Below are 26,573 nucleotides of genomic sequence, written 5' to 3'. Positions count from 1 at the left end.
ATGGCTGAAGCCATGGAGACGATATCGATGTGCGAGGAGGAGGATCATTCAGTAGCAGTGCAGAATCAACAACAGCCTGACCTGCTGCTCCTAACCGATCTTACCAAGGCAGCAAGTATGTATAATGTGCAAGGCTCTCTGTCGCGCTTGGCTGCGCGTGCGCGAGCCAATATTTCTAATCTCTCTCACAGGAGCAACAAGTGCCTCCTTTACTTACCAGGAATCGCTCTTATTTTTCTTTATTTTTTTATTTATTTTTTTTTCATCACTTATACTTACCTACATACTCCTCTTGCTTCATAAGTAAACTCCTCTTGTATTTTATCTTGCTCTCCAATACGCTTGCTTTTCATGCCGAGAATATAGGACTCCTGATAGTCCTTGCATATGTTATATATTTTTCGTTCTTTTTAACAAGTATGTAATATGCGCTCGAGCGTGTTAGCTTCAACAACGTGTACTTACCTAAGCATTACAGACACGCCGGCGATCGGCTGTACGCGGTACCGATTTCTTTCGGAAAATGCTTTCTTACAAGATCGATGCAGGTACTTATTCCGCAGTGTAATTTTTTTCTCATTTTTTCTCAAGATAATGTATGTTAACGCTCGGCTGAACTTGTAGGTTATACCTACATCGTGTGCCGTTTTCGCCCGAGGCACCTGTGTATAAGTAAAAATCGAGTTGGCCGCAGAAAAGTGTGTTTTTGGCGTGAGTCAGAAAATTATGCAGGAGGAGGAGACCCAATAGAATACATTAAGTATATTTCGTGTCCTATTCGGCGTTTCTACTCTGATTACGGTAAACTCTCTCGTTGGACAAAATTAAGTAATTAATAAAACATAATATCATTTGCTATGTGTATGTCGCTTCGTACACCTGAAAAAATTCCGGGATATTTCCTAACTGTTTATCAAAAATAAGATAGCGAATAAGATAAGTATTAGGAAATCGTGCAACAATCAACAACAGTTCCCTGACCGCAGATAAAGAATCGCTAGTAGATAGGCCGCTTTGCTCAAGTATGCTATGGCTAAATACACTTTTCCTCAATAAACACTTCAGATATACTTTCCATTGTTTTTTTTTTTTTTAACCTTTGGAAAAAAAAGCCAAGAGTCCGGTTGCGAAACACACATTTGCATACTCCACCATCTGCAACTTTCTCCGTGGGTGCACGTGTCTGCATGTTACAAATAGTTTTACCTAAAATATAAATGTATATACGAGAAAAATGACTTGTGTGCGAGTTACCAATATATAACGCCTCACCAGGGGATTTATCGATATCTCTATGCGATTAAATATATGGTATGTATTTTTTCAACAACGCTGTATACAACAGTAATCGAAGCCTTTAAAACCAAAGCGACGTTCTTTTTGTTTTTACTTCTCTGATATCTATAGAGTGATCTTAAAAATGTTTTACTCGAGGCGCATATTTTACGTGGGATTAATAACGGGATCGGGTGAAAAGCCACTCGTTTTTATGATGATAGTTCTCGCTTCGATATATTATGCGACGTTTCGTCTCTTATTTAGTTATAAATTTTCAAGGGACGATTAACCACCTCTTCCGCTAATTGGATGCTACAATGCAGATATCGTCTTTAAAAACTTGTATAGATCCACATCTGTTTAATGGTGCCATATTGCAATTGGTACCTACTTCTTACCTACAAGTATATGAATACACACATGAATTATTTTCTGTATGATTACACCTTAGTTGCGAAAGCTTATACTTTGCATTCTTTGATACCGTCTTACGATTTGTTTGTGATGGCGTTTGCAAATAACTAAATAGTCAATAATTGAACAATACCAAATTATCTAGATGATTATTTATTTACAAACAGCAACTGTCAAATTTGACATTTTCCGTGTGTACCAGCTAGCAACGCGTTCAATGGTTCTGCAAAACTGCAATAGATGCCGCTGAGTGTATCTCGAATCAATGCGGTACATCCCCATATGCAATATATATATAAATATCAGTTCCGATTTGCTCCAAAATTGATCTGTTGTTTCTCGTGTGTCAAGTATATAGACAACCGTAAAATTTTCGCATAAAGAATTGGGAAAATCGAGTTTCCAAACATAGGCAGAGTTGTCAAGTTAATCTCGTATAATAACTGTAGTCCTGTCAGCAGCGCAACAGCTGTTTAAGTACATATCATCATACGTCAACAAAACCAAATGGTAAATGGCTAAAGTTTGCATGTGTACGTGAATAAATCAATTGGTTTCCCATGTGTTGTGGGAACACAAAGTTTACCGTGGTGCAAGGTGACCCAGAGAGAGAAAGAGTGTCCGTGCAAACTGACAGTCGACTAGGTTATGTTGATCCCGAGCAGCTGAAAAATGGGCGAGTGTCCCTTTAACGTCGAGGAAAGCGATTTCTCGGCTCTGTCGCCGCTACTCGCCAGTACTGTTGGACAGCTCAGCGAAGATGCCGACAAGTTCGACCACATAATGGCCTTTTTCATCGCTCTCATGGCCCAGAACGCGTATCGACCCACCTGCCTATACGATACTGATACCAAGTACGGTTTGTATACTTTTTTTTACATTACAAGTTTACTTGACTCACAGCCCACCTAATTGTCAGATGCAACGTTGTTATTTACGTATATCACTGTCTGATGTATCGGTGTTTTTCTCTGTAGCAAATGGGCCAAAACACTGACGTGCATTCCACCCGACTGGAAGCGTCCGGGTACAAACATCTACGATATCACTTTTCGGCTGTCGGTGCCAAAGGATTGCGGAGTCATCTGTCAGTTGGTCGGTATCCCAACAGGTGACTGGATGGTCCTCAACTTATTGCCGAAAGGCGCGAGCCGAGCTTGCAAAACGCGCTCGACTACCGTCAACGTCGCCAAGTACGTCAATTTGCACCAGAAGTTGCTCGGCAAGTTTTGGCATCTCAAGGAGCTGGCATACAAGTGCGTATTTTATTTAAATGAATTTACAGGTCTTTGGGATTGTTAATTTTTTTAAAAATTATCAACATGTCTGTTGCAGATTTAAAAATGAATTGTTTGTCCCGGTGCACTCGCACATGTTGTTGGAGGTGGGTATTGCGTCGCCGTGTTTGCAGGGAATACCCGAAGAAGCGAGAGACATGATTTTCGAGTACTTGGACTCGTGGAGCCTTTGGAGCGCGAAAAGGGCGTTGGAACCGGGGCGTCCAACGAGATGAAATTGTTGATCGTGAATCGTATGAATGTAAAAGAGCAAACGGCAATTTTCGGCAGAGAGAGCATGGATTGCGTAGTGTTTATTAAAATACTTGGATACAGTCATCTTTTTCTGTATAAAAGCAAGTCGCTCTGTTTATATTATGATTTTGAGCAATAGTATGTACAATACGAAATGTCACTTGAATGAACTTCATCTTCATTCATACTAAAAATTCTCATAAAATGATTAAAATATTTATCATGCGTCTTCTGAACGGTTTAACGTGTAAATAAAAAAACTACGTTATCTATATTTATTATAATTTAAGTAGTCTGTAAGAAAGTCTTTTTCTAAGAACTAACTGTTTTTTACAAATAAGATTGACTCGTACTTTTTTAATAAAAAAATAGTAAGGGGTAAAATCTAGAAAACGTCTTCTATTTTAATTCCATCTCCCTCCATTAGAAAAAAAAAATCGCAATTGTAAGAATAACAAACTAAAAACATTGATTTTACAGGTAGCACAGAGGATTCCTCCAAAGATGCGAGGGATGACGACAATACATTGGATGAACTGGACAAGTCACTGAACAACGGCGATATTGGTAAGTTGTTGATTAAAGTTTTCTCAATGGTTTGATTTTATTCACTTTTATGTTTTACAACGTACACAAATACCTGAAACAAAAAACCCATTCATCTCCCCATAGACGCGTACACCCAAAATAGAGACTAAAAAGCGTCGACACCGCACAAACGAGTTCAAGAGGCAATTAATAAAGCTGAAACGCACGAGCGTGTAAATTAAATCCTCGACCCCTAGCTACATGTGCGTAAGGCGCGTTTTTGTCTCTACATTCGCGCACCAAAATGATTTTTCGACCGCGACCTTGATCCAGACCCAGAAAATTCGCGTATCCCCAGCTAGACCATCTCTCTTCCCTCCGCTTCTGATCCCTTTCGCAAGCGCTAAGTATAAGCTGACTAGGACAAACGGGGCCGCTACACTAGAGATACGATTGGACTCTCTGTTGTAGACACATGCACGAACTAAGCTTCTTTTTTAAGCTTCAGAGCAGTACCTTTTTGCTTTTTTTTTCTCCCAATCGACGAGTTGAACCGGTGTTGAACGAAACTCTATTTTCGACGTGAATTACTTTTCGAGTAATTAAAAAAAAAAAAAAAAAGCTTGAAGGTTTTAATTGCTGCTTATGGGTGTCAAAACGAGCTTTTTGAAGCACCACATGTGCCAAATTTTTAGTGTTTGCAATTGAAAAAAAAAAAAAAAATTTGTTGGAAAAAAATAGAACTCGAGGTTTCAAGTGCCACTACACACGGCAATAGATTTTTTTTTTTTTTTTTTTTTCAACCTCTTGGTGGAGTAGATTTGATTTACCTACAAACTTCGTATACGCAAACAAAAATGTGCACGGCGAGGTGAAATGAAAATATAAAAAACGTACCACTATATTACGTGGCTCCCAGCAAATTCAAATCAAATTCGCGTGCTCCGACGAGGAATAAAAAAAAGGCAGCGCATCACTTGCGAGTCGGCATCAAAAAGCTAATTTTCCTTTCAAATCCCAGAAATAGTATATAAACAAATAAAAAAAACTACAGACCCACGCGCGCAAAGCTCGTAGATTAGCTTCAAAGGATTTCCCGTGCAATGATTGATCACCGTCGCACCCATCGCGTGTTGTACAATACAGTGAGCTAATCTCCCGTATAGGATGCAAGCCCCCCCTATGTCTCTCGTAGCTTTTTGTTTCCTCCGTTTCCGCTCTTTGGGATCTTCCGTTTCGATGTATAGACCGCTCCCCTCTGCCGCTCGGCTAACTGGGTCATTCAAATCTCTCCGCTTCGTAATGGAACTACCGAAATTTCCAATTTTATGGCGCAAACACGCTTCTCCCCCACATCGAGTATGGCGTTTTTTTTGTGTTTTTTTTCTATCCAAGTCAGAATTTTGACTTTCAGTGCAGCCCACGCGCACCAAATTACGTTCCAGGAAATAATTCCACATCGCGTCCGTAATTTCATGGACTGCGTTCGAGGAAGCTGCTTGTCAATTTTAAGAGACTGAAAGGGGAAAAAACACACACACCTGCGAGAAGAGAGCTTCCGGAGGTCCAATTAGGAGCTCTATTTTTTGCCGAGCCCAGTTCGAGCGGCCAAAGGTCAGAAGATCACTCGAGAAAAGTGCAAACGGTGATACGCCCGTATATATGTATACATTCTTTGGTTAAACTCGTTGAAAATTAAACGAACGCAAATCATCAAATGCAATAAACGTCAAGTATATAAACGAGAGCTCGATCAAGCGCTTCCGTCCAATTAACTGAATTAACAGTTCCGGTATCTTGTATTTTCCATCAGGATTGCAGCTCGGCTTTCATCTTCGAGTATACCCAAAGCTTTCGCTGTGGAGCTTCAAACGCATCGGCGAAGCGAAGCGAGAAGTAATAATAAGGAAATAATAAGCTCGAGCTTGCAAGTTTTACTCCACGAGGTGGGGGACACCCCACGCACACCACTGCGTCCCGGTCGAAGGTCCTGCTCTCGGCACACGCACGCAGACAGACACACTGCCCTCTCTTAGGGCGCGCTTGCGCCCCGCCTCGCATCCCTCGAGCGCGCGCTTTTCTTCCCGAGAGGGAGGGGCACGCGGTGAAAGCTCAGGAGGATGTTTCCGCGCGCGGCAGAGCGCCCCCGCAGTGTTGTGTAAACGACGCTGGCGGTAGTGCTTTGTGCACGCGCGGGTGTTTATACGCGTGCGAGAGGACAATATTGTCCTCATGCTGTCGTCCTCTCCGAGGACACGAGTGAGCTTTTTTTTTCTTTTTCTTTTTTCTCTCTCTCTCTCTCTCTCTCTCCCTCCGCGACGTAAGGACGCGTCAATGAGAGGTGGAGTGACGACCCGATAAAGTGAGTTGATCCACGTACGACTAGTGCCGATCGGGAGTACGATCTCCCCCCGCAGTGGTGCAAGCGCTCGGAGAACTGTTTTTGCAATTCGTGATACGCATCATCCGCCGGAAGTTTTTTCTTTTTTTTTTTTTTTTTTTTTTTTTTTTTTTTTTCTGCAAGTATTGATCGAACTTTCGAAGGGTATACGCCAGCAACTCGAGTGCGCGAAAACCTTATTATCCTACCTATAATGATCGAGAAGCTGATTCGGCGATTATTTGTAGGGCAAATGTGTGTATCTAACTCGACACATCGGAACAAGGTTGATGCAAAGATTAGTCGAGAGTTTGGAGGCGAGTTTAGCACTGTACGGTGTATGTAGCCGAGGTGCACGAAAATACATATATATAATACAACAGGACGACGAGCCGCTCTAATTGTGATGTGGATCGCGGTGGTGGTGCGAATAACTCTATTTTTAGCTCTTACCCTCTGTGCTGCAAAGTGTTGATTTATTTTTAAAATTGGACACGGGTTGGGCGTAGGTATAATTATACAGTGCGCCTAGCAATTTGTTGATAAAATTAGCGTGCGATCGCGAGGGCAAATGCAGAGGTGATCGATAATTAGCGCTGGATTTTTGACGACGTTGCGATATTAACCTGGTTATAATTGAAGGGTATCGATGTTGCTCGGAGCCGTCGTTGTTATCATCATCGTCGTCGTGTGCCTTTATTCTTTGCCAATGTCACGTTTAGTTGGGGCTTTGAAAATTTTGTAATTAATTAAACGTGTTGGGTTCGATAGTAGAGACTACAGAATATGATTTGAAATTCATAATTTTTATAAAAAAGTAGATATTTATGATAAATAGATAAAATGACGAAACTAAGATTTTTTTAAGCCATTCGTTTCTTAAGTTTGCAGGATAAAAACAACATTGAAAGCGTTTCAAAGTACGGAATTTTCTCATCGTCTTGTGGAAGGCGAGGGGTCCTCTAATTGGGTAAAAAGTGCGGCTGGCAAGTTTGCTTTAGAGAAATCCTTATTATGCGTTTGTCAGTTCTCGTTATAAACACGCCATTGCTCTCAAAGAGCTTTTAAAGCCGGAGATATCGTACGGAAGGTCAAGCTTTTTTTTATTTACCCACCGAGGCAGAATAAAGCTTATAAACTCGATATTCGTGAAAAATGAGCTTAAAGAAATTAAAAAATTTTATACGTTTACGTCATTTTTGCGGATAAATATTAAAAGTAATGCGTATGGTTTATCAACTATTTTCCCATTACTCCTAAACCAAACTATTTGTAATCCTCTAGTATTGCTACAAAAAAAAATTTTGTTTATTTTAAATTGTAATTGATGATTTATTGTTTTTTGTTCTATTTTTATTATCTTATTAAGTAGTTATTAACATTGCTCTGATACATCCCACAATTATCTAGAAATATTACATGGATTTATACTGTATAGTGTGAGGTTTGAATAATTGATGCCACTCATTCCACTTCCAATGATTTATAAAACATGCTCTAATTTATTTATTTATTTTTTTTACGATTTTCATCTCAAAAATGAATTTACATCTAATCTTCTACGCTATTCGTGTTAACACTTATTTCGTCCTTTACCTCAACACCGATATTTCTTTTATACATGAGACAATCATAACGAGCGGGAACACACATGGAACAAAGATGAGCTCTATGGTCACGCTATCTTAATCATCTTTGTTGTTGTTTTTGTTGTTGTTGTTGTATACATGCAAAGCCGTCCGTTTATACAAATACGAGTCAAGCGAATATCTCGGGAGTTTTCCTTTCCGCGTATCTCGAAATCAATCGCACGACAAAGCTAGACGGTATCTCTGGAATCACGTTATCGTATTATCGCGAATCTGTTTTTTTTCTCTCTTTATCTACTAATTTGATAAGACTCCAGATACGGCTGATAGTAAGAAATACCATCGGATATAAGTTACCATTAAATGAACGTGTGCCAAAGAAAACAATAACGAAACTTTTCTTCATCGATACTATTGTACCGTATCACATTACGTGCACATTTGCATATCCTTGAACTTACATGTATACAGTAGTTCAAGACGTAGATTATCACTTGATCCTCTTATGTTTCTACCATTACGTATACATCTCAAACGCTGTACGACTGACACAATAAGTCAACCCAACGAAACGCTCTTCTTTATCATCTATGCCATTGTGTTTTCGCACTTTAGTTTTTAGTACAACACGTAACGACGACGCGCTGACACGAAAGGAGAACGCACCATTTATACGAGACACCTGCCCATTTGCGCATACAACCTACTAGCGTGAAGAAAAGAAAAAAAAAAAAAAAAAAAAAGGAGGAAAAAAAAACTAGAATCGAGGCCAACACACACAGTATAGCCTTCGTAATATTCTCTCACCTACTGTCGAGCGTATACATAATATAAAGTCGCGTTAACAGCCGCATAAACAGAGCCGCGTGTGTGCACGGCAGCTTCCTGATGGGCCTCGCACTTGCGCTCGCGCAGTTACATATACATATATAATATGTAAGTACTCATACGTAAGTGCGTCTGGGTGAATGTGCGATTCACGGACGCGTTTAAAAAAAAGTGTCGAGCGACGAGCGCCTGGAATTTTGATTAGACGAGCGAATGACTGCGTTTACAGGACGTAATGTATCGTTATTGTTTGGATACTTTATGTTTTCTTTTTCAACTTCATTCCCTTTTATGAAATGGGGAATTTTTTTTCTTTTAATGTTCGTGAAATTTATTCGCCTTTTAATTGTTGTTGTTTTTTTAATTTCAAGTAATCTCGATTTTAGCAAAATTATCGCACCGAAATTCACTACTTACATTGTGCATTATTTTTTACGTAAATTTTCAAATTTCCAACTTTGATAAAGATCGACGTTTAAATTTCGATAAATACGACCGCATCTACACTGAAAATTGATGCGATTTCACAACTTTGATCAAAAAACGAGAATTATCGAGCCTAAAAATTATTTACTCCCGTACGGAAAGAGTATGTACGGCGATAAAAAGCTCGATAAAATGGCAATCGGTTAAAAGTAATCGATTTCGATTCATCCGCGCCTCCCCTTCGGTCACACTGCAATCCAAAAAAATAGCCAATATCCATGGACGTTCGCATGTATTTTCCCCATGTCGCTCGTTCACGTGCGGTCACCATTTGGATACGTGTGTATATTCAGCCCTGGCATGTATATGGGCACACACACACATCAACGACTCTTTTTTTAATACGTATGCGTGCACGGCTTTGTTTTCCGATCCATTTATGGGGCCCGGGCCGATCAATCAACTATCACGCAGCGTGTGCAGTGTATAAGTGCATATAGGTGATGTGTTGGCGATGCAGCGCAAAAAGCGCCCGATTTTTTTTCACTCGCTCGTGGTGAAAGGGGTATTTTTCAGTATTCGGTGCGTTTACGTGTGTATGGACAGCTTGTACCTTCATCGGTAATTTTTCATGCATAAGTGTTATCACCTTTCACCGAACCGAAAAACATATACCCATGAAAAATATAATTTCAATTGCAGCGTAACTACACAATGGCATTTGTTTGACACTGACGTAGTTTTGAAACGAAAATCATTAAAGTGATTAAGCCATTAAATATTATTCACACAACTTTGGCCCGTGTCGTTTATCGGTAATTACCATCGTGATTCCTGTATATAATTATACGCTAGTATAGGTATATCCAGCTCAGGGTGTAATTCAGTTAACGCGTTGCGAACTACCGACAGCCTCCTCTTTTGCAGATGTATGTATAAACAGGCTTCTAAGTACTCGGCAGCGTCAAAGCTTGATAATGGCATTTACGGCGTGTAATATATACCTAATGTAACGGTGCACCGTAAGCATCGTAAAAGTTACCCTATATGCATTTTTTTTTCTTTTTTTTCTTTTTTTTTTTTGAAACTGTTTGAAATCTGTTTATCTTAAGTACAACATGACGAGGAACATTTTTTATTTACGTGAAACGTACTTACTTTTTACTTTAGTATATTATCACCAAACTCTCTAAAGCCCATCGAGTGAAAATTCGCTTCCTTGTAAGGATTTCGTGATTGAGAAAGAGTTGAAAGGGCGGCACTTAAGTTCGAGTAAAAACAGGCGTTTTTTCCACTCGATTTAACTTTGAGAGTAAACTCAATTGGCATTTTACTTCGATTCTATTGGAAAAAAAAAGTAAAATCCTTCAAATAGCCTCGATGATGATGATGATGATGATGAGCAACGACGCAGCAACACCGCGTTTTACCCCTTAAAACGTGAATACGTATAAATGTATGTGTTGTTCGATACAGGTCACCCTAGACCGTGCCAACGACGAAAACGCCGATTTTATGAGCTGAATTAAAAAAAAAAAAAAAAAAAACAAAGAAAGAGAGATAAACAGAATGCCACCGCTGCCATAAAAAGGAGAACGAAGGATGATGAGAGAAAAACCATGACAGACACAATACACTATGATATGTAATAATTACAGCGTCACTCCTCGAATGAATCGGTAACGCAGACCCTCTGGTTCGGTATCTCGTTTCTCGGTCGATAAGACAGCAGTAGTGGCAAAAAGCTCGTGTACACAAACACGAGGAGAGGAGGGAGGGAAGGAAAAAACGAGGTCGAGTTAATCGAGGGAGCTCTGGTGGTGGTGGCACCTCGGCGGGCTCTTAAGAGAGTTCGATCAGCGACGCGCGGCGACGAGGGAGAAATAAGCATCAGCGACGGGAGGAGTGGCAGCAGGAACAAAGTGCCGTTCGCCCCGAGTCTTCTCCCCGCGGTGAAGGGAGAAAGACAAAGACGACGGAGGAAAAACGGAAATCAGTCCTGTGGCAGTTCTACTCCGCAGGAATGCTCACGCACAGTCACAGCGACGGAGAGTTTCCAATTTACTCGCAAGGTAGGCCCACACGCGTGTGTGTATGTATGTTTTTCCCTCTTGCTCCTTCGTAAATTGCCTTTTTATTTATCTTCCAGCACAATACGTGGCTTTTGTTCAGCCGTAGCTTTTATTGATAAGACGATGCGCCGTTGAATGGAAGCGATCTTTTTTTTTCTTTTTCTTTTTTTTTTTTTTACTCCAAGCAAAATAAAAGGATCTTTTTTTTTCCTCTCGACTATAAAAATATCGATGAAACCTCGCGCACTGTTTACAGTTATCGTAAAAATGTCACTAATTTTATTTTCCCATCAAACGACACGAATCGCGTTTATTTCTGGTAAATATATGTACAACGATCGGAGATATACCGAGTCAAAGGAAGAATCTCTTGTAGTTAAAACGTTTTGGGTGATCGCCTCGCGGGGATTAAAACGAGCGCGGCCCGATTGCTCATTTTCCACCTGATTAATCCGACAATTTACGCACCTCGTTGTTACGCATGTTTACTACGAGGTAGCGCGTACCTAACGTACATTTGTGTTGAAAAATGCGGACTCTTGGCTTTTTTAATGGATAGGCGAGCCCTACCTGTTTAAACAAACCTCTATACTGCAGCCTCTATCGTACACTTTGTGTGTCCTATACTGCAGGTATACACACAGAGAGGTGCGCGTAAGTGTCCAGTTAACGCGACGAATTTTAATGAGAATGTGTTGTCTGCGCAATTGGCATTGTAAATATATGAAAAACACCGTGTCTCCCTTTCGCTCTTTGGCAAATATTTCACGGAATCCAATTTTCCGTGTCACTTGGCTGATTTCCTCTCAATGGGGAAACGAGTTATCATGGAACGCCGGGACTTTGATTTCTCATAGGAGCTCACGAATACTCGAATGGTCTTGCAAAAAAGTACGATAGCTCGGTAGTTCAAAAGCATAATGTATTTTAATTTGCGGACCGGCTAACGTGTAAGTAGAAAAAGCAAAACAAAAAGATCCATAGCTTACTTACACGGCAAGTGCAGCGATAGGGGGTCACAGGTGTGAGCTCCGAAAGCACTTCCTTCTCCTTGTCGGGCACTTTTTTCCTCGTAACAGTATGAAATGGCTTTACTCGATCTCCAAAGTTTGCGAAGACACTGCGATTCCATGCCCTGACGGGCAGGTACGTTGTTAGACTTATGTGTGTGTGGCCAACTTTTTCTGTGCACGAGTAGCTCCTGGCACATCGCCAATGAGCCATTGTCATAAAATACGTACGTACAGATTTATGCTACTCTCGTGTTTACTCTTCCGCAACGAAATGATTCTCCCATTGTGTTTATACCCTTGAGTAGTAAAGGTATAAGCTCGACGCACGTGCAAATGTCCTCTCGAGTACCCCCTCAACGGAGTAGTAATTTTTTCCTTTCTGTTTGCTCTCGTGCCTAAATGAGCTGGTTACAAGTAATGACCCACATTCCACTGGGTGCAGGAAAACAATGTATTGTGTGGCATATGAAAAAATATATAATAAAGACTCGCTCTTACATGCACACACCGAGTAAACTGTAACTGTGATTACAACATGTATACCTCCCATGGGCTTCTCGGATAGCTAGATTTTCCTCGGCAAAATATTTACCTATGCACACATTTGAGATCCAACACGACGAATAAATAATAACAACAATAATACTCTCGATTGGCCGCTGCATGATGTTATACCCTCTCGTTTCCAAAAACCTCGCGGAGAACAGCCGCAACCCTGGGTCTCAGCACTTTGGTATACTTGTGAGCAGCTCTATCAACGGTCGTCTTCCGCAGCCAGCAGACCAACTCGTTGACCTCGCAAAACCTGTAGTGATGCGACAGTGCAGTGTCGGGATCAACCGTCGTCTCTCCTGTGGTCGGTTGCTGGGTGTTAATTGGATAAACAATTATTTATCTTTCGTAACGAGACGAGATTAATTTTTACCAGCATGAAAGAGGAACGAAGTCTTTCTTGACCGCCAAATTTGATGATTGCCCATTTCGATCACGTTCTCACTTCTGGCTATGTACTTGCTGCGCGAGTGGGCTTCGTAAATTTCCTCGAAGCGCGTGGTCTTGGATTCCAACGTCAGTTTGGGCCAATCTGCAAAGCGAGAGACCCTTTGTTTTACATAGATCGATATACTTAGCTTAACGTATTGTTGTACCTGTTCGGTTGACAGCACCGGGATCGTCGTCGTACATCAAGTAAAAGAAGACGTTCCGAAAAACAAATGCCGCGCGACTGCTGAGGTCCGAGTTTGGGTCCAAATAGTCCATCATTTGGCGAAAGTTTTCCTGCTTTCTCGGTATGATAAACTCGTCCAAGTCCACGTTTACCACGTAAGTGAAGGTGTACATGTTTCTGTACAAGCAATCGTTCAGCGCAGCGAAAATCCCGTTGTACCTGTATATTCACACGAGACGTCTCATACCTGATTACAACGATCAATCCCCCTTGGGATGATAAACTTTACATACTTAGCCGAGTTATGGCGCACTAAAACAATCAAACTGTTTTTTCATGTAGCTTTCATTGTCTGCCGGACTTTAAACTTTTTTAAAACCACCTCCGAAATTACTAAAAACTGATTAAACTTTTTAATAAATCTCAAACTGACAAACATTTTTCATGTGACGCACAAATTCTTTTTTATATATGAATTAAAAATTACTTTAAAAGTAGCGCTCTTTGTATTGGCTGGAATCTAAGTGCAGTTGCGCTATCTCGGCTAAGTTGGTTTTGGGATACTTGAAGTATCGCGAAATCGATACTTCGATAAGTATTACCAGGTATCAAAAAATATTCCCAAAAAGTATCGAAATATCAATGTTAACAAGTTGTTATTGATGTTGTTGTTTAAAAATCCAGTGTGACTATGTGAGCATTAAAAACATTCACGAGTTTATGTACGGATATGTACGCCCGAGGCATTACATATATATCTCAATGATTTGCCAGCATACGGTCAATGACGACGTCTAACCTGTACAATGTTACGAGTATTGGACGTCACTCAACACGTCAAGTCATATATATAATATTGTTCCAACAGATATAAAATGCTTTGGGCGTACATTTTTTGTTCATTACACTGACAACTTTAGTTGCGTTGCCTCATTATCAACTCGGCGGTCGTCAGTCGAATCGGTAAAACCAACGAACCTCAAATTCCTCTCGAACTTGTAAACACCCGGCAACTTCCACTGTACAACGCTCGCCAAATTCTTCCTCGCGTACCACTCGAGCACCCGACTGACCCTCGGCGAGACCGAAGCGTTGTAGAAAGTGAAGCGGTCCACGCCCATGGACCGGTAAAACTCGACAAACTCGACGAGGCCCGCGTGATTCGCGTAGCCGTGATGCAAACTCGGCACGCACGCTGCCATGAAGCTCGGGCGCGTGACTGGCGGTGCCGTGTACCGGATGTCCACAAAGTCTCCCAGTTCCTCTGCCGATCTTCCTCGGTTGGACGAAAAGGTCACTTGGCTCGGTAAACTGCCGTCCGACGTGGTCACGAGCTCGCATATCACAAAGGCGGCCGAGTACCGCATCCCAAAGTTCTCGATGCTGGCTATGAACCGTACCCCGATAGCTGGACGCTCCAAGATCGTGCTCCGATCGGTGTATTTGTAGTAGCATCGGAGACTCGGAATCTTGGTGTCGACATCGAGGATCCCGATGATTCGTATCTAGAGTGTTGTTATTCTGTCAATCTTCGGGTACAGTCCGAGAGACGATGTAATTTTACGCTCATCAAAACGTCTTGTGCCCCGTGTGTGCCAGTATTACCATTTTTACAGTTACGTGTTTACAATACCATGATGGTTTTTCTTACCAGTGCCCACGGGTGATCGAGGCTGGACCAGAATGTTTCCTCGAGTGCAACTTCCGGTCTGGAGTCCAAGTAGGCGGAAAATGTCGCTGCGCCCTGGACGTCCGGCAATCTCCACGTGTTGTTCGTTTTTTTTGCCATTTTTTCGATTTCCTTGCGCCAATTTTCTCGCAGCTCTTTCAGGTGGTGTACTTTGGCATGGAACTACATTGAGATAAAAACAATTATACAATTACGCGCGATAACAAACATGAATAAGGATTTTTTTTCTTATTTGCTTACCTGCCAGCTCAATACAACAATTATTAGGGTAAGTAGTGGTATTGTGCAGAAAAAGAACTTCAACAAGTACTTTTTCATCGACCTCACATTATTTAGACTTCGGAGTAGGTGATACGATGTCATTTGTGTACAGTTTTCCTCTTTTCACTGGCTGCCTCGTAACGGATGACTAATCATTTTAAAATATAGTTCGAGCCTGACAATAGACGGCTGATAGCGCCGATACGGTTTATGGATGTGCTTGTGGATAAGATAAAGTTTCACGGCTTAAGGTAGTTGGTGCGGTCACGTGGTTCTCAACACCTATATGATTTGACAGGTTATCGATCATTTTCACGGTAATCGTTGTTCACTAACATTATTTATGACTAAAACATCCTAAAAGACGTATAAATAGTACATATCATAAAAAATTGTGTGAAATTTTGATAGCTTATGACTTGATACGGATAGTATACTACAGTATACTACAAGTATACTTGACTCTCGCACGTAGTAAGATTGTGCGTATGTCTCGGTCACTTTTTTCTAAAACCTAATCTAATCTAATCTTGGGGACGAGATGCAATAAAATATATTAGAGAGTACAGTGAAAAAATGACATACGTCTGATTGATTAGTACGTCATTTTTTGCTCTACTCTCATTTATTATACATGTGCATCTTGTTTGTTTCAATGCACTTATCCACTACCTTATCTGTACAAAATAATTTCTGTACCCTCATTTTATTAAATGTTTTCTTTAAAATAAATTTAGTCAAAAAATAAAATCATTTAATTCCATAAGTTTGTTTGTTATTTGAAAAAAATGAAAATACTCATCAAATGAGGTCAAAAAATTTTTCTCTTTTATTCAAAGAATTTGGTCGCTTGGTAATAAATTTCACTAAAAATGATTGAATATTCTTTTTTTTTTTTTTTTTCTTTGGAACGGACTCTAAACAGAAAAAACAATCTTTCATAATGAAAAGAAAATTTAACTCGTTAAAAACATTTGACTCGAAAAATTTAACTGCAAACGAACAATGTAGAGAATAGCGTTAGATATAAGTTGGCTTAAAAACTTTCTTAATGCCAGATCCTTACGGATGCTTACTTAGCTGTTTTTTTTTTTTTTTTTTTTTTTTTTTTTAAGTTGATGAATAGTTACGTGAAAGTTTTTTTTTGTTTCACAAATTCTATAAAAAGAATATATGCTCGTACAAGATAGAACTTTTGTTTGACAAGATTTTCACCAAAAAAATTTATCTGACTGTAAATTTCAGGACTTTGTTTGAAAAGGATTAAAATGTCTGTAAAATAAATCAAACACGTTTAAAAAAAAGATGAATCGAAAGATAAAAATAACAATAAATCAGTTTTAATCTCAGACAAAGGCAACCACTTATTTATGATGCTTGTTCTCTCGGTTAGAATAACACTAAGCCGAGAAAGGAACTTACATATCAATAGAAAATTAAACAAGCAATTAGTTAAAATCATCCAAAACTGTTTCAAATATTGTGAAACGAGATGAATTATTAACAAGCAACAAAGGTAAAAATTATACTGCAAGAAATTAGTGTATAAGTACTATAAAAACAATCCAACATTTATTTTCAAAATAAACTTGTACAGTATATTAAATGTTAGAGAAAACAAAGAAAAAAAAATGTTAAACGAACCTATCACGCTTGAAATATTACAGAAAAATGGTACAACTTTTTTCTATATCAAAACTGGAATTATAATCCTGTCGAATGTGCGAAAAACTTACGATTTGCGAGAGACAGAAGGTTGACGATTGACTGCGAATTAAGACGAGACGACTAATTTGGATGCTGACAAAATGTCCCCAAGAATCGTGTACTGAATAAAAATCTTATGCAGAAGATTTTCCGAAAGAAAAAGGAAACGAGCAGCGACGGCTTCGCGGGAGCGTCCTGTTCTCTAGACAGTCAAGATGCGAGAGAAGGCTCAGCCGCTCTCATAGTTCATATTAGAATTCCCGAACCGATAAATTAAGTGGGGAGACAAACACAATCGTAACTCATGTTCGAAAGTGAAAATACAGAGAATAAGTTTCAATGGTTGTGTTCAATGGTTACAAATGTATGTGTCTCCCATGGGTGCACCAACCAATCAGTGCAGCCGGCGAGGCATCGCTTCCCGGGTAGGTCTTACCGCTCAATCTTGTCAAACCTTCCGTTCACGCTTACATACTTTGATGTAAGTATATATATGTATTAAAGAAAAATAGTATTTCTTCCATTCAGAGGGAGTTAAGAGCAAAATAAGATCATCCGGAGACAAAGGATGGTTTTATACCCTTTATTCAGGAGTCTCCTTTGTGCCGTTAAACCACTCAAAGAACTGATTTTTAAAATATTACCGAACAATATATATAATAATAAGTATGTTTTTATGAAAAGTAATAAAAAAAATCTGTTTCGTAAAATTGTTTACTTTTCATGTCCCGTTAATCAAGTCGATTTGATTTTAAAGCACACCCTTTACATTTAGGTACCTTGTAGGTGAAAATAAAAACCCTCACGATAAGTCAGTCTTTGCCGTACAAAAAAAACACTCATCATCAATCATACCAGCAAATCAATAGTTTTCAAGTACATTTTACTCAATAAAATTACCTCTTCTATTTAAACTATATACACAGAAACATCAAGTCATCTTACCGTGAACAGTTTAACGTATATAGTATTGAAGCTCAAAAACGCCCCCCCAAATGGTAACCAAGAGATATACCTTTTTACGAGGGTGCTATTGTCGGGCACGCGAGACTCAAAGTGCAATTTCGTCCAGTATATACAGCACACCCTCTTTGTCTTCTCTCCTTTTTTTAAATATTTTTTATCTTCTCTTTCGCCGACGATAGCCGTACGGGTATATAGTTTTCTAAAGCCTAACCAGAAAGCCAGTGCAGAAGCCATTTCACCCCGCTCTTGGTTAGTCTTAGTCTACTCGTAAAAGGAGAAGAAAGAGTCATGGTACGTACTTTACGAGTTTGATATCGGTGATACAAAAAGTGCTCTTTCGCGTTGAAGCTCACCGTCTTATCCTAGATTTCTTGGGGGTGTTCAAGTAACGAATACTGTTTTGTTGACCCACCGATTACTCTCGGGGTTGAATCCGCCAAGTGTAATGTTTTATACACCGAGACAGAAACATTCCTGAAAAAGTGAGAGTCGGCAAACAGACAAAAAAAAATATATATATATATATATTCGTCCCGTGCACCAACCGGCCACAACTGTCCGTCTTTATTTCCATATTTGCCCCGAGGATTATTCGGTCTCGTGGCTGACGAGTGAGATTCACTTTGCGCCGAGTGGCTTTACCAGGCGAGGGGACTACGGTGCCCGCAGGAAGTTCTGATAAGAGCCCCCTTGGCGTCCACCCGAGTTGGCGGAGGGAAAAAAACCTATTTTCAGGATGTTGACTCGGCCCGCTCGGGTATCCAAAGGAATTCAACTTTTTCTCTCAACCCCTCGTTCCTTTATAGTATACTGCCCTGCATGGGAAATTTGTATATATTTGTATTTTAAACGCCAGCCATGCCAGGTTTACTGGAGAAGGAGATAGCGTCATTGTTTTCTTGAAATATTTGTTGTGGTACTTTATCTGGATAACGCGGTAAATTACAACTGAACGTTACCTGTACCTATACTATAGCACCAAAAATGACGCGTCAAATTGATTTCGGAGAGAAAAATGAAAAGCTCAGTGGACCTTGACACATGAGACGAAAATATTATTCATCATTCACATGTACTTGTATGTAACTTCTTGACTGCGAGTTTAATTTTTTTACCTCACACGATTATATTGTATACTATGAAAAAAAAAAAAAATTGACTGAGTGTACAGGTACCAGTACGAATATTTTTTATCATCCTTGCTGCGAATTTTACAGGGTTTGAGTTTGAAGTGATATACAGTTCCATTGACTGAGGGTACTGTGCATATAGCCAGTAAAATCACAATTACATGTGCTGATTTAATGATTTCTTTTCTTTCCTTCTCTTAAAATATTGTACATTGAAAAAATTGTTGGCTTGATCGTATACAAACTTGATGAGTTTTCTCATAATAGCGAAGAATGTAAAAATATTTTTCGATTCCGCACAGCGCGCACATTGCGAAACGACAGTGTCAAAGTATAAAAAATACAACAGCATCGTTGCACGGTAATTTTAACATTTCGCTCTAACGCGTTGCTTGGCCGATCGAGTGTGGCAAAAAACACACTGCACACACACATAGGCACCGACTCACGTATCGGTGGAGCATTAATATAACGTATGTAAAAATGTTATTTATGCACTCGCAACGTGTGTATTTTATTTTCGCCGAGTGTCGCACATACCATCGCGCTGTGGAATGGTCAGCGCGTGACGCACGCAGTTGTAAAGTGTTTTCGCGAAAATTGCTGGACTCGCTCGCTGCTGGAAATTGATGAATGCGTAGTGTTTGCAAGTCGATTCGTTGAAATTTTTGTTTTTTACAATACAAGCCGGATCAAAGTACATTTTGTACATGGTATAGGTATAATGTGATAATGTATATTTCGAATGTAAATGCTCAATCTGTGGTATCGCGTTTCGCAATGTATATTTGCCAGAGAAATTCAAAACCTTCATTGCTGACTGGGCAATATTTACTGTTCATGGATCGAATAATAAACAATTTTACAAAATATGCCAAATGGAACAAATGATAGCTGTACGAACACCAGCTGAGAGGTGCAAGGACGGTATACCTTGTGACGCGTACTATATACCCTCGCGTACTACCACCGCAGGGATATGAAACTTTTTCTTAATTGAAGAAAATTATTAAGTAAAACAGTATTTGCTAAGGGATTTACCCTAACGATAATACAACATAACTTAGCCCTGCAAGTATGAATTTTATGTGCTTTTCATTTTTTTTACGAAATTTTTGATGATTCAGCATTGGTTCCAATATAAAATTAATATGGCTTTGAATAAATTTCAAAATCATCAAAGTCCAATTTGTTACTTACCTCACTGTTGCAGAGACGTGACACGACTATACTTTTGTAAAACATACACAATATTTTTTCCAAAGGAAGAATCAAACGCCACTGGGCCAACCTTCGTTTGAGAAAAAAAAGCGCAGAAAAGCCCACTTTGAAAAATTAAAAAAAAATTAAAAAATGTAACAGTTGATACCATTTGTTTTTTCTCTCACCCACGTTTGTACGCACAAACACATCCACATACAAGTCCTTAGCTCATCTGTTTGTTCACCAATAAAGGCGCAATCATCAGCAGACTAAGTTATATGTATGCGCCTATAATATACGCTAATTCACGCATCTGCGTCGTCGTCGTCTCTCTGTCATCCAATTGTTTCCACCCGAACGATGACAGAGAGAGAAAAGAGGCCTTCCCTCCCTCTCTCTGCCTATCTCTTATTTTCCCTCACCCTCGTATATTACTCCAGTTAAACGAGAAGAAAAAAGAAAAAAAGATACAAGTCAAACGGCGATAAGCGACAAAGGGAGAGGAAAGAAAAAAGCTACCACTCCTCTGTCGCTGGACACACGAATACAAACGAGCGCACAACAAAGGGTTTTTACGAGCTGGTGCTGGTGTTGCTCGCGTGTTACATATACATATAGCCAATCGAAGCCTCAGCAAAGCCGCTCATCGACTCCCTGTTGAGGCACACATACCTGTACCTGCTGTTGCGCCTAGAACATTGCCTCAGTTTACATCCAGTGCTGCGTCCGACGACGCGGCCTCGGTACTCATACACCACGCGATCGACCATTTTTTCCTTATTCTTCTTTTACGTGTCAATGTCATATGCGCGTGTAACTCTGGAGCTACAGTTGTGGTTGCGCGACGACGACGCCTGTTGCACTTGACCTCCATTCGCATAATTTTGAAATTGTTTCTTGGACTGTTTTTCTACAATAAGTATATATGTATACAAACTTAGAGGGCATCGGTGAAACTTGCTTTTGAGTGGTTATATGCGAGGTTATATGTAATCAAATCATTATTCATTGCAGTCAACTCCAGCGTCCTTTCAAGTTACGATCAACCGAGAGGTCCCAAGTGCGACGAACATAGAAAAGGAAGGGGGGGGGAAGGGGAGGACGTCAAGTTTTTGACGATGTTTACCCGAAATCTGGAATATGATGGGTGCAGTTGGCTCTTGGCTCGGGTACACCTTATTTTGGGTGAAGTTTCGAGCGACACGTTGCACAAAACTTTTCCAGCGGCGCGCGACTCGCGAAGGGGACGCGAAAAGTTTGCTCCTGACGAGTCATCTACGTTTGCACCGACCGTCCCTCACCTTTCCCAGATGTAAAAAACCTCACGGGACAGAACTTTCAAATTGAATTTTTCGAAACGTGTCCTTGTGCGTTTGCATGCGGTGCCTGTACCTTCGCTAATACACGTACATGGAAAGTAATTGCTTGTAAGGGCAATGCATATTAGATGACGTATACCGAGACCACATTCGTCCATCACTTTGGATCTACTGTTTTTCAATACTCGTGCAAGTAGACATGCAGGGTAGACCAGGACTGGTGTGAAAATAAAGAACGCCTGAGAGGAACGGGGTAAAGGTGGCACTACTACCATTAGGTGCTAAGACGACAAGGGACCCTCGGAGTCTGGGCAAAATAAGAATGAACAGCATTTTCCGTTTTGGTCTTTTCAAGGACGGTAAGTGAGTTGTCTGTGGTACACCGTAAATCCTGTCCTCACTTTACGAGGAAGCACAACGCGTAGCTTTGATTCCCTTCGAAGTACTCAATACGAGCTTTTTTCTTCATTTGCTCTATAACAATGAGCTGAACAAAAGAACGATTTTTGTTTGTTTGTTTTTTTTTATTACTAGAAAATCAGTATCGGTCCTGTTAGTTTATAAAAACTCACGTTCGTTTGAGCTTGAAAAATACTGCACTTTGCCTCAAATTGCACAATTATTCTCAAAAATCAACGGCATTGGTTGTACACGTATATCCATACGCAGTTATTGCCTTGGTATTTATTTTTTTCCAATTATTTAAATTGCAAATGCATCGATGAGCGAATTATAATACCAACTACGTGGCCCAAGTAAATTTTAAGTGTCTATCTACTTTTCGCTTTGAAGAAAAATAGTCTCGAAGCCGAGTGAAATTTCCCTATGAAGGTTTCACTGCCCGAGCAATCGTCAAGCGTTCAGTGTAAGTTTTGTCACCCAACAACACCCTCCTCCTTCTCCTCGATAATCCAATCGATGTAAAATTTCAACGAGCCACTTTTCCCCCTCCTCCCTTCTCTCGTATACTTAAATAAACGAGAAAACCGGCGACCCGAAAAGTGCATAATACAAGCCGCGTTGTCTGGAAGGTAAAATAACTAAAGCGATGGCTAAAGAAGCAAGGCGAGTCCATTATGTGTACATATACCTTATACGTACAGCCACACCAGATTCACCGAAGCGATTATCCGCAAAGGTGAGGACCAACATGACAATGAAGACGAGCACGAGAGAGGCGCCACGTCAGCCCCCGAAGCTCTTGGAACTCTTATCGCGTTAAACTCTCCATGCAACCCTCTCTTTCGCTCGGGCTTTGATTATCTCTCGCTACTGTGCCACCGATGCATGTACATAAACTTTACGTACAGAGTCTGTCCTTCCCTCTCGACGTCTCACGTTACGTTATTGTGTACATTGCATGTATATATACGTACCGAGGAAAAGAGGCCGAACAACCTGCACATGGTACAAATTATCCTCTAGGTTGTAGCTCGTCTGGTTTATTCTCATCGAGATAATTTTCGTTATCGCTCTCGAGGTGAGATCGGAGTAGGGGGTGTGGTCAAACAATTATTATTACAGAAGCAAATTTTTCACCCGAAAGATCTGCCCCCGTGGTCGCCAATACATCGGGCATCGATCAATGCCACAACTGCTCTCGGTGCCCACCCCCTTCATAGGAGCCCTTACACCCCTCGCTTGTGCCCCAATCTCATCTTGCACCACCATGTATATATACACGCCATATCTTTACGGCACTTGAGAAGTTTGTCCTGTTTTCGTGTACGGCGCTGATCTGATAGTCATCTTTCATGCTAATTTCATTCTTGATGCAGTAAAACTGTGGTACAGTAGGAAAAATCTTCAAGGTCATTAAAAACCAAAGCCAATGATTTCCATCCAAAGAGCTTTAAGCTGAAGAAACGTTGAGTATATCCATCGGAGGGTTGTTTTTTGCCCCCTTCCCCCCTCTTTCCCTTCCTTGACGAATAAAAACAACTCGAGGGAGATTTTCTTCGACACCGCGTTCGTACACGAGCACTTGACCCCTCTCGAGAGCCGTGGCGGCAATCCTCGACCACCCACTTAATTGATCGGGCATCCTTGCTCGAAAACAACGAGTCTAATTTACTCATCACCGGAAATCCCGAAAAACGTATACACAAAACACTGTACCTGTACCACACGGGAGAGCCTCTACCTTGCGGAGCATCCATCGAGGGATAAACACGCGCCCTTGCACACTACATATTGTATATGTATACGTAACATGTAGATGCCCCGAGTGTGTGTGTGTGTAGGTAGGGTAGGAAGGGCTGTGTTTGTATCAAAGGAGTGGTCCTGGCCGCCCGAGGTTAATTGAAATTAAACACAACCCCCTCCAGGACTGCACCTCAGCGGCCGTTCCCTATACACTGTGTATGTGTACATGTACATTATACCTGTAAGCCCACGTCCAAGGGGGACAAAATGTTATCGGGGTTCTTTTCGCGACGTAAGTATCCATTACACCTATCCGAGAGTGAAAAAAGGGAGGCAACGTAAAGTGTATACTGTTGCCGAGGTGTACACATACATGTATATCATACGGCGATAAGAATTGCGCCACGCCCCCGTGGATGTACAGAAGGGAAGAAAAAAATCGTTACATCTTATACACTACATTGGATGGAAGTAACGAGCTGTGTTGATGTATATTATACACGTATAGGTTCAATAGTGATGGATCGAAGGTATACATATATTATCTTGTAAATACCGTACAATGAAAATTGATGTACAATATTCGGATTCATTATATCAGTGCATTATGTAATCGGTGCTTTTCCGATGATCCAGTGGTGAGCTTTTAGAGCTTGGATGTGATGATTAAGTAGATTACGATTAAACGCAATTATGCAAACTACAACAGGGGGATCACGTTTTGATCTCTAAATTACCTGTACCTATGTATACTACACGCACTTTTCACGTTGTTTTCAAGGAAAAAATATAATACCCGCTTGCATGATTTTCTCAAAGTAAGCTTTATTCGCTTGAGCTTGCGGATGACTCGCTCTAATCGTAAACACCTCGAATGGCTCCATCAATTGTCATTAAAAGTAACTTTTTCGCGCCCAAACAACAACCCGGTCTCAAATTACCCTCGTTGTTTTCCATGATCGAGCAAGCAAACAATAAAAGATTCTCGGGAAATCACCAAACTCAACTTCAATCCCGGTACCAGTGACCTTCAGAGGGTGTGAGGGGGGGGGGGAGCGTGGCAAACAAACACTCCCGAGCTTTTCAGTCGGATATTACCATGTATTACCACGCACGGATAGTATACAGTTCGGGTAACTGTACCCAGTCCCGGCAGATATGCCCATAAATAATATATATGGTTGCGCATGCGGTCCAGTGGTTTTAACTAAGTCTGGACGGTAAACATGTACCTATATATACGCAACGAAAGGAAGGGGCACGTTAGTAGGTATACTATGCGAGGCAAATGACGAGGAAACGTCGACTCCGTGGACCGGAAGGAAAACTCTAATAAGATGCAAATGCACGGAAAGAGGGGATGATGCAAATGGGGTAAACATACTTCAAATTGCGCTCCCTCCCTCTGGTGGTCTTGGGGGTTTTTTTTTTTTTTTACCTTTATGCCCATACCCCTGGTCTTCATTAATATACATTCACGCGTACGCAAACGTAAGGGCTTTCGCAAGTCCACTGCAAGCTCGCGTGCGTATAACATATAGATACACGAGGCCGCGAGTATAGAGCGTGACGCGAAAAAAAAAAAAGAAAAAAAGACGGAGTAAGTAGTGCAGCCTTTCAACGGAGCATCATCAAAATAGAATCTCCGATAAACCCCGTGCTGTAGGCTCGCCCACCCGTCCTATTATTGTTAGCACGCGCGCGCACACAGACTCGACACATCCCCGCGTGGATACGTATCTAATAATAGACCCTCACTTGAATACTGCGCTCACACGCACAGAAAAAGCAAAGCGAAAGTGATGCGGGGAGGAACAACAAAATGAAAGAGTCGGACGATCACGAGACTCTCTCTCTCTCCCGATGCTTTTTGGCCGTGACCTTGAACCGATGATTCACCTTTCACTCTTTTTGTTACAGTCTTTGTCTTTGGCTGGGTGATAGTTTTTGCGGTAATGTGGTCTCGCGGTAATTGGTATACACCGAGTCGCGAAAACAAGTGGTTACAACCTAGAGACCAGCGATGGCGTCAAGTACAGTAAAGGGGGGGGGGGTTTCTTTCTCTGCACAGTGTAAGTTACATTAGGCGCTGCTTCTTTGAATATAATATATTATCCATGTTTCTCCCTTGACGAGCTTACTTATTAAAAACACACGCTGTTGCGGTTTGTCGAGCTTTTAAGCTTTATCTCGTGTTTAATCGTGTCATTTAGCGAGGGAAACGCCTGTTTTAATCTGCAGAGGAGCTTTTTGAGCTTTCAAGTATACACTCGTTTTTGCCGATGCGCCTCGTTTCTTTTCTCCCTTTTGGCGTGCGCGCGCGCGTGCTGTCTGTGGAAATCATCACCTCTATGTGCGTTTGAGCCCTGGGATTCCGCGACGTTGAATGGATCCGCCGGAAAAAAAAGGGGGATGAGAGTTTTATATGGAATCTCTTGAATTTTAAGTGGGTTTATAAAAAGATCAACGGCTTTTGGGGAGATGGGTTCATTTTTTTTTTTAAAAGCTTGCAAGATTAACGAGATTTTTTTTTCACATACGACAATTTGATGTTTTATAATGAATAGTACTAATATTATGAATTGACAATTATTTCGCACAAATAATATTTAAAGATTTTTTTTTTTCATTTACATCTGTACACTATACGTTTACAGATTCCCTCTTTTCCTGACAATCCTCCTACTTGTATGTTTTATTTATTCCTGCTTGATTCCTTTCCTTATAATATATATGTATATGCTCTATATTTTCCCGGTCCTTTTTTAATTACTTTGTTGTAATTTTATCATCTTTTGCACACGTGCGTTACATAAATAATCGTTGCTTTTTAACTTTCTGTTTCAGGTAAGTCGGTGCCTACGTCACTTTTTGATGCTAAAACTTATCAGCAAGTAAGTTTAATACCTGAATATTATACGTAA

The 26,573-nt window shown here is 40.6% G+C and overlaps 2 protein-coding genes and 1 long non-coding RNA gene across 3 annotated transcripts; 2 read left to right on the top strand and 1 right to left on the bottom strand.

The window, feature by feature from the left end:
- LOC149374530 (uncharacterized) lies at positions 1–26,573 on the top strand. Its single transcript, XR_016293065.1, has 3 exons — positions 1–115; positions 3,705–3,791; positions 26,497–26,573. It is a non-coding gene; the product is annotated as an uncharacterized LOC149374530 (long non-coding RNA).
- LOC106637781 (uncharacterized) lies at positions 1,960–3,493 on the top strand. Its single transcript, XM_014350702.2, has 3 exons — positions 1,960–2,546; positions 2,670–2,948; positions 3,028–3,493. The coding sequence occupies exons 1-3, from the start codon at positions 2,365–2,367 to the stop codon at positions 3,203–3,205; spliced, it is 639 nt and encodes a 212-aa protein (XP_014206188.2). The 5' UTR covers positions 1,960–2,364; the 3' UTR covers positions 3,206–3,493.
- LOC106637782 (uncharacterized) lies at positions 11,764–17,088 on the bottom strand. Its single transcript, XM_014350703.2, has 7 exons — positions 16,916–17,088; positions 15,159–15,461; positions 14,880–15,080; positions 14,207–14,733; positions 13,209–13,447; positions 12,986–13,144; positions 11,764–12,911 (listed from the first exon to the last, which is right to left on the bottom strand). Exons 2-7 carry the CDS (start codon positions 15,279–15,281, stop codon positions 12,730–12,732), a joined length of 1,431 nt encoding a protein of 476 aa, XP_014206189.2. The 5' UTR covers positions 15,282–15,461; positions 16,916–17,088; the 3' UTR covers positions 11,764–12,729.

This window comes from Copidosoma floridanum, unplaced genomic scaffold (genome assembly GCF_036245765.1).
Source record: "Copidosoma floridanum isolate Cflo_tuat_1 unplaced genomic scaffold, Cflo_Japanese_pri ptg000019l, whole genome shotgun sequence".
NCBI classification, from domain to species: Eukaryota; Metazoa; Arthropoda; class Insecta; order Hymenoptera; family Encyrtidae; genus Copidosoma; species Copidosoma floridanum.
This window is presented reverse-complemented; position numbering and strand designations above follow the sequence as displayed.

Coding starts and splice junctions, on each gene's coding strand:
- LOC106637781 (XM_014350702.2), top strand. CDS start 2,365: ATGGGCGAGTGTCCCTTTAACGTCGAGGAAAGCGATTTCTCGGCTCTG. Junction 2,547..2,669: donor CTATACGATACTGATACCAA/GTACGGTTTGTA, acceptor TTTTCTCTGTAG/CAAATGGGCCAAAACACTGA. Junction 2,949..3,027: donor CTCAAGGAGCTGGCATACAA/GTGCGTATTTTA, acceptor TGTCTGTTGCAG/ATTTAAAAATGAATTGTTTG.
- LOC106637782 (XM_014350703.2), bottom strand. CDS start 15,281: ATGACATCGTATCACCTACTCCGAAGTCTAAATAATGTGAGGTCGATG. Junction 13,448..14,206: donor AAGTTCGAGAGGAATTTGAG/GTTCGTTGGTTT, acceptor GTGAATATACAG/GTACAACGGGATTTTCGCTG. Junction 13,145..13,208: donor CGGTGCTGTCAACCGAACAG/GTACAACAATAC, acceptor CTCGCTTTGCAG/ATTGGCCCAAACTGACGTTG.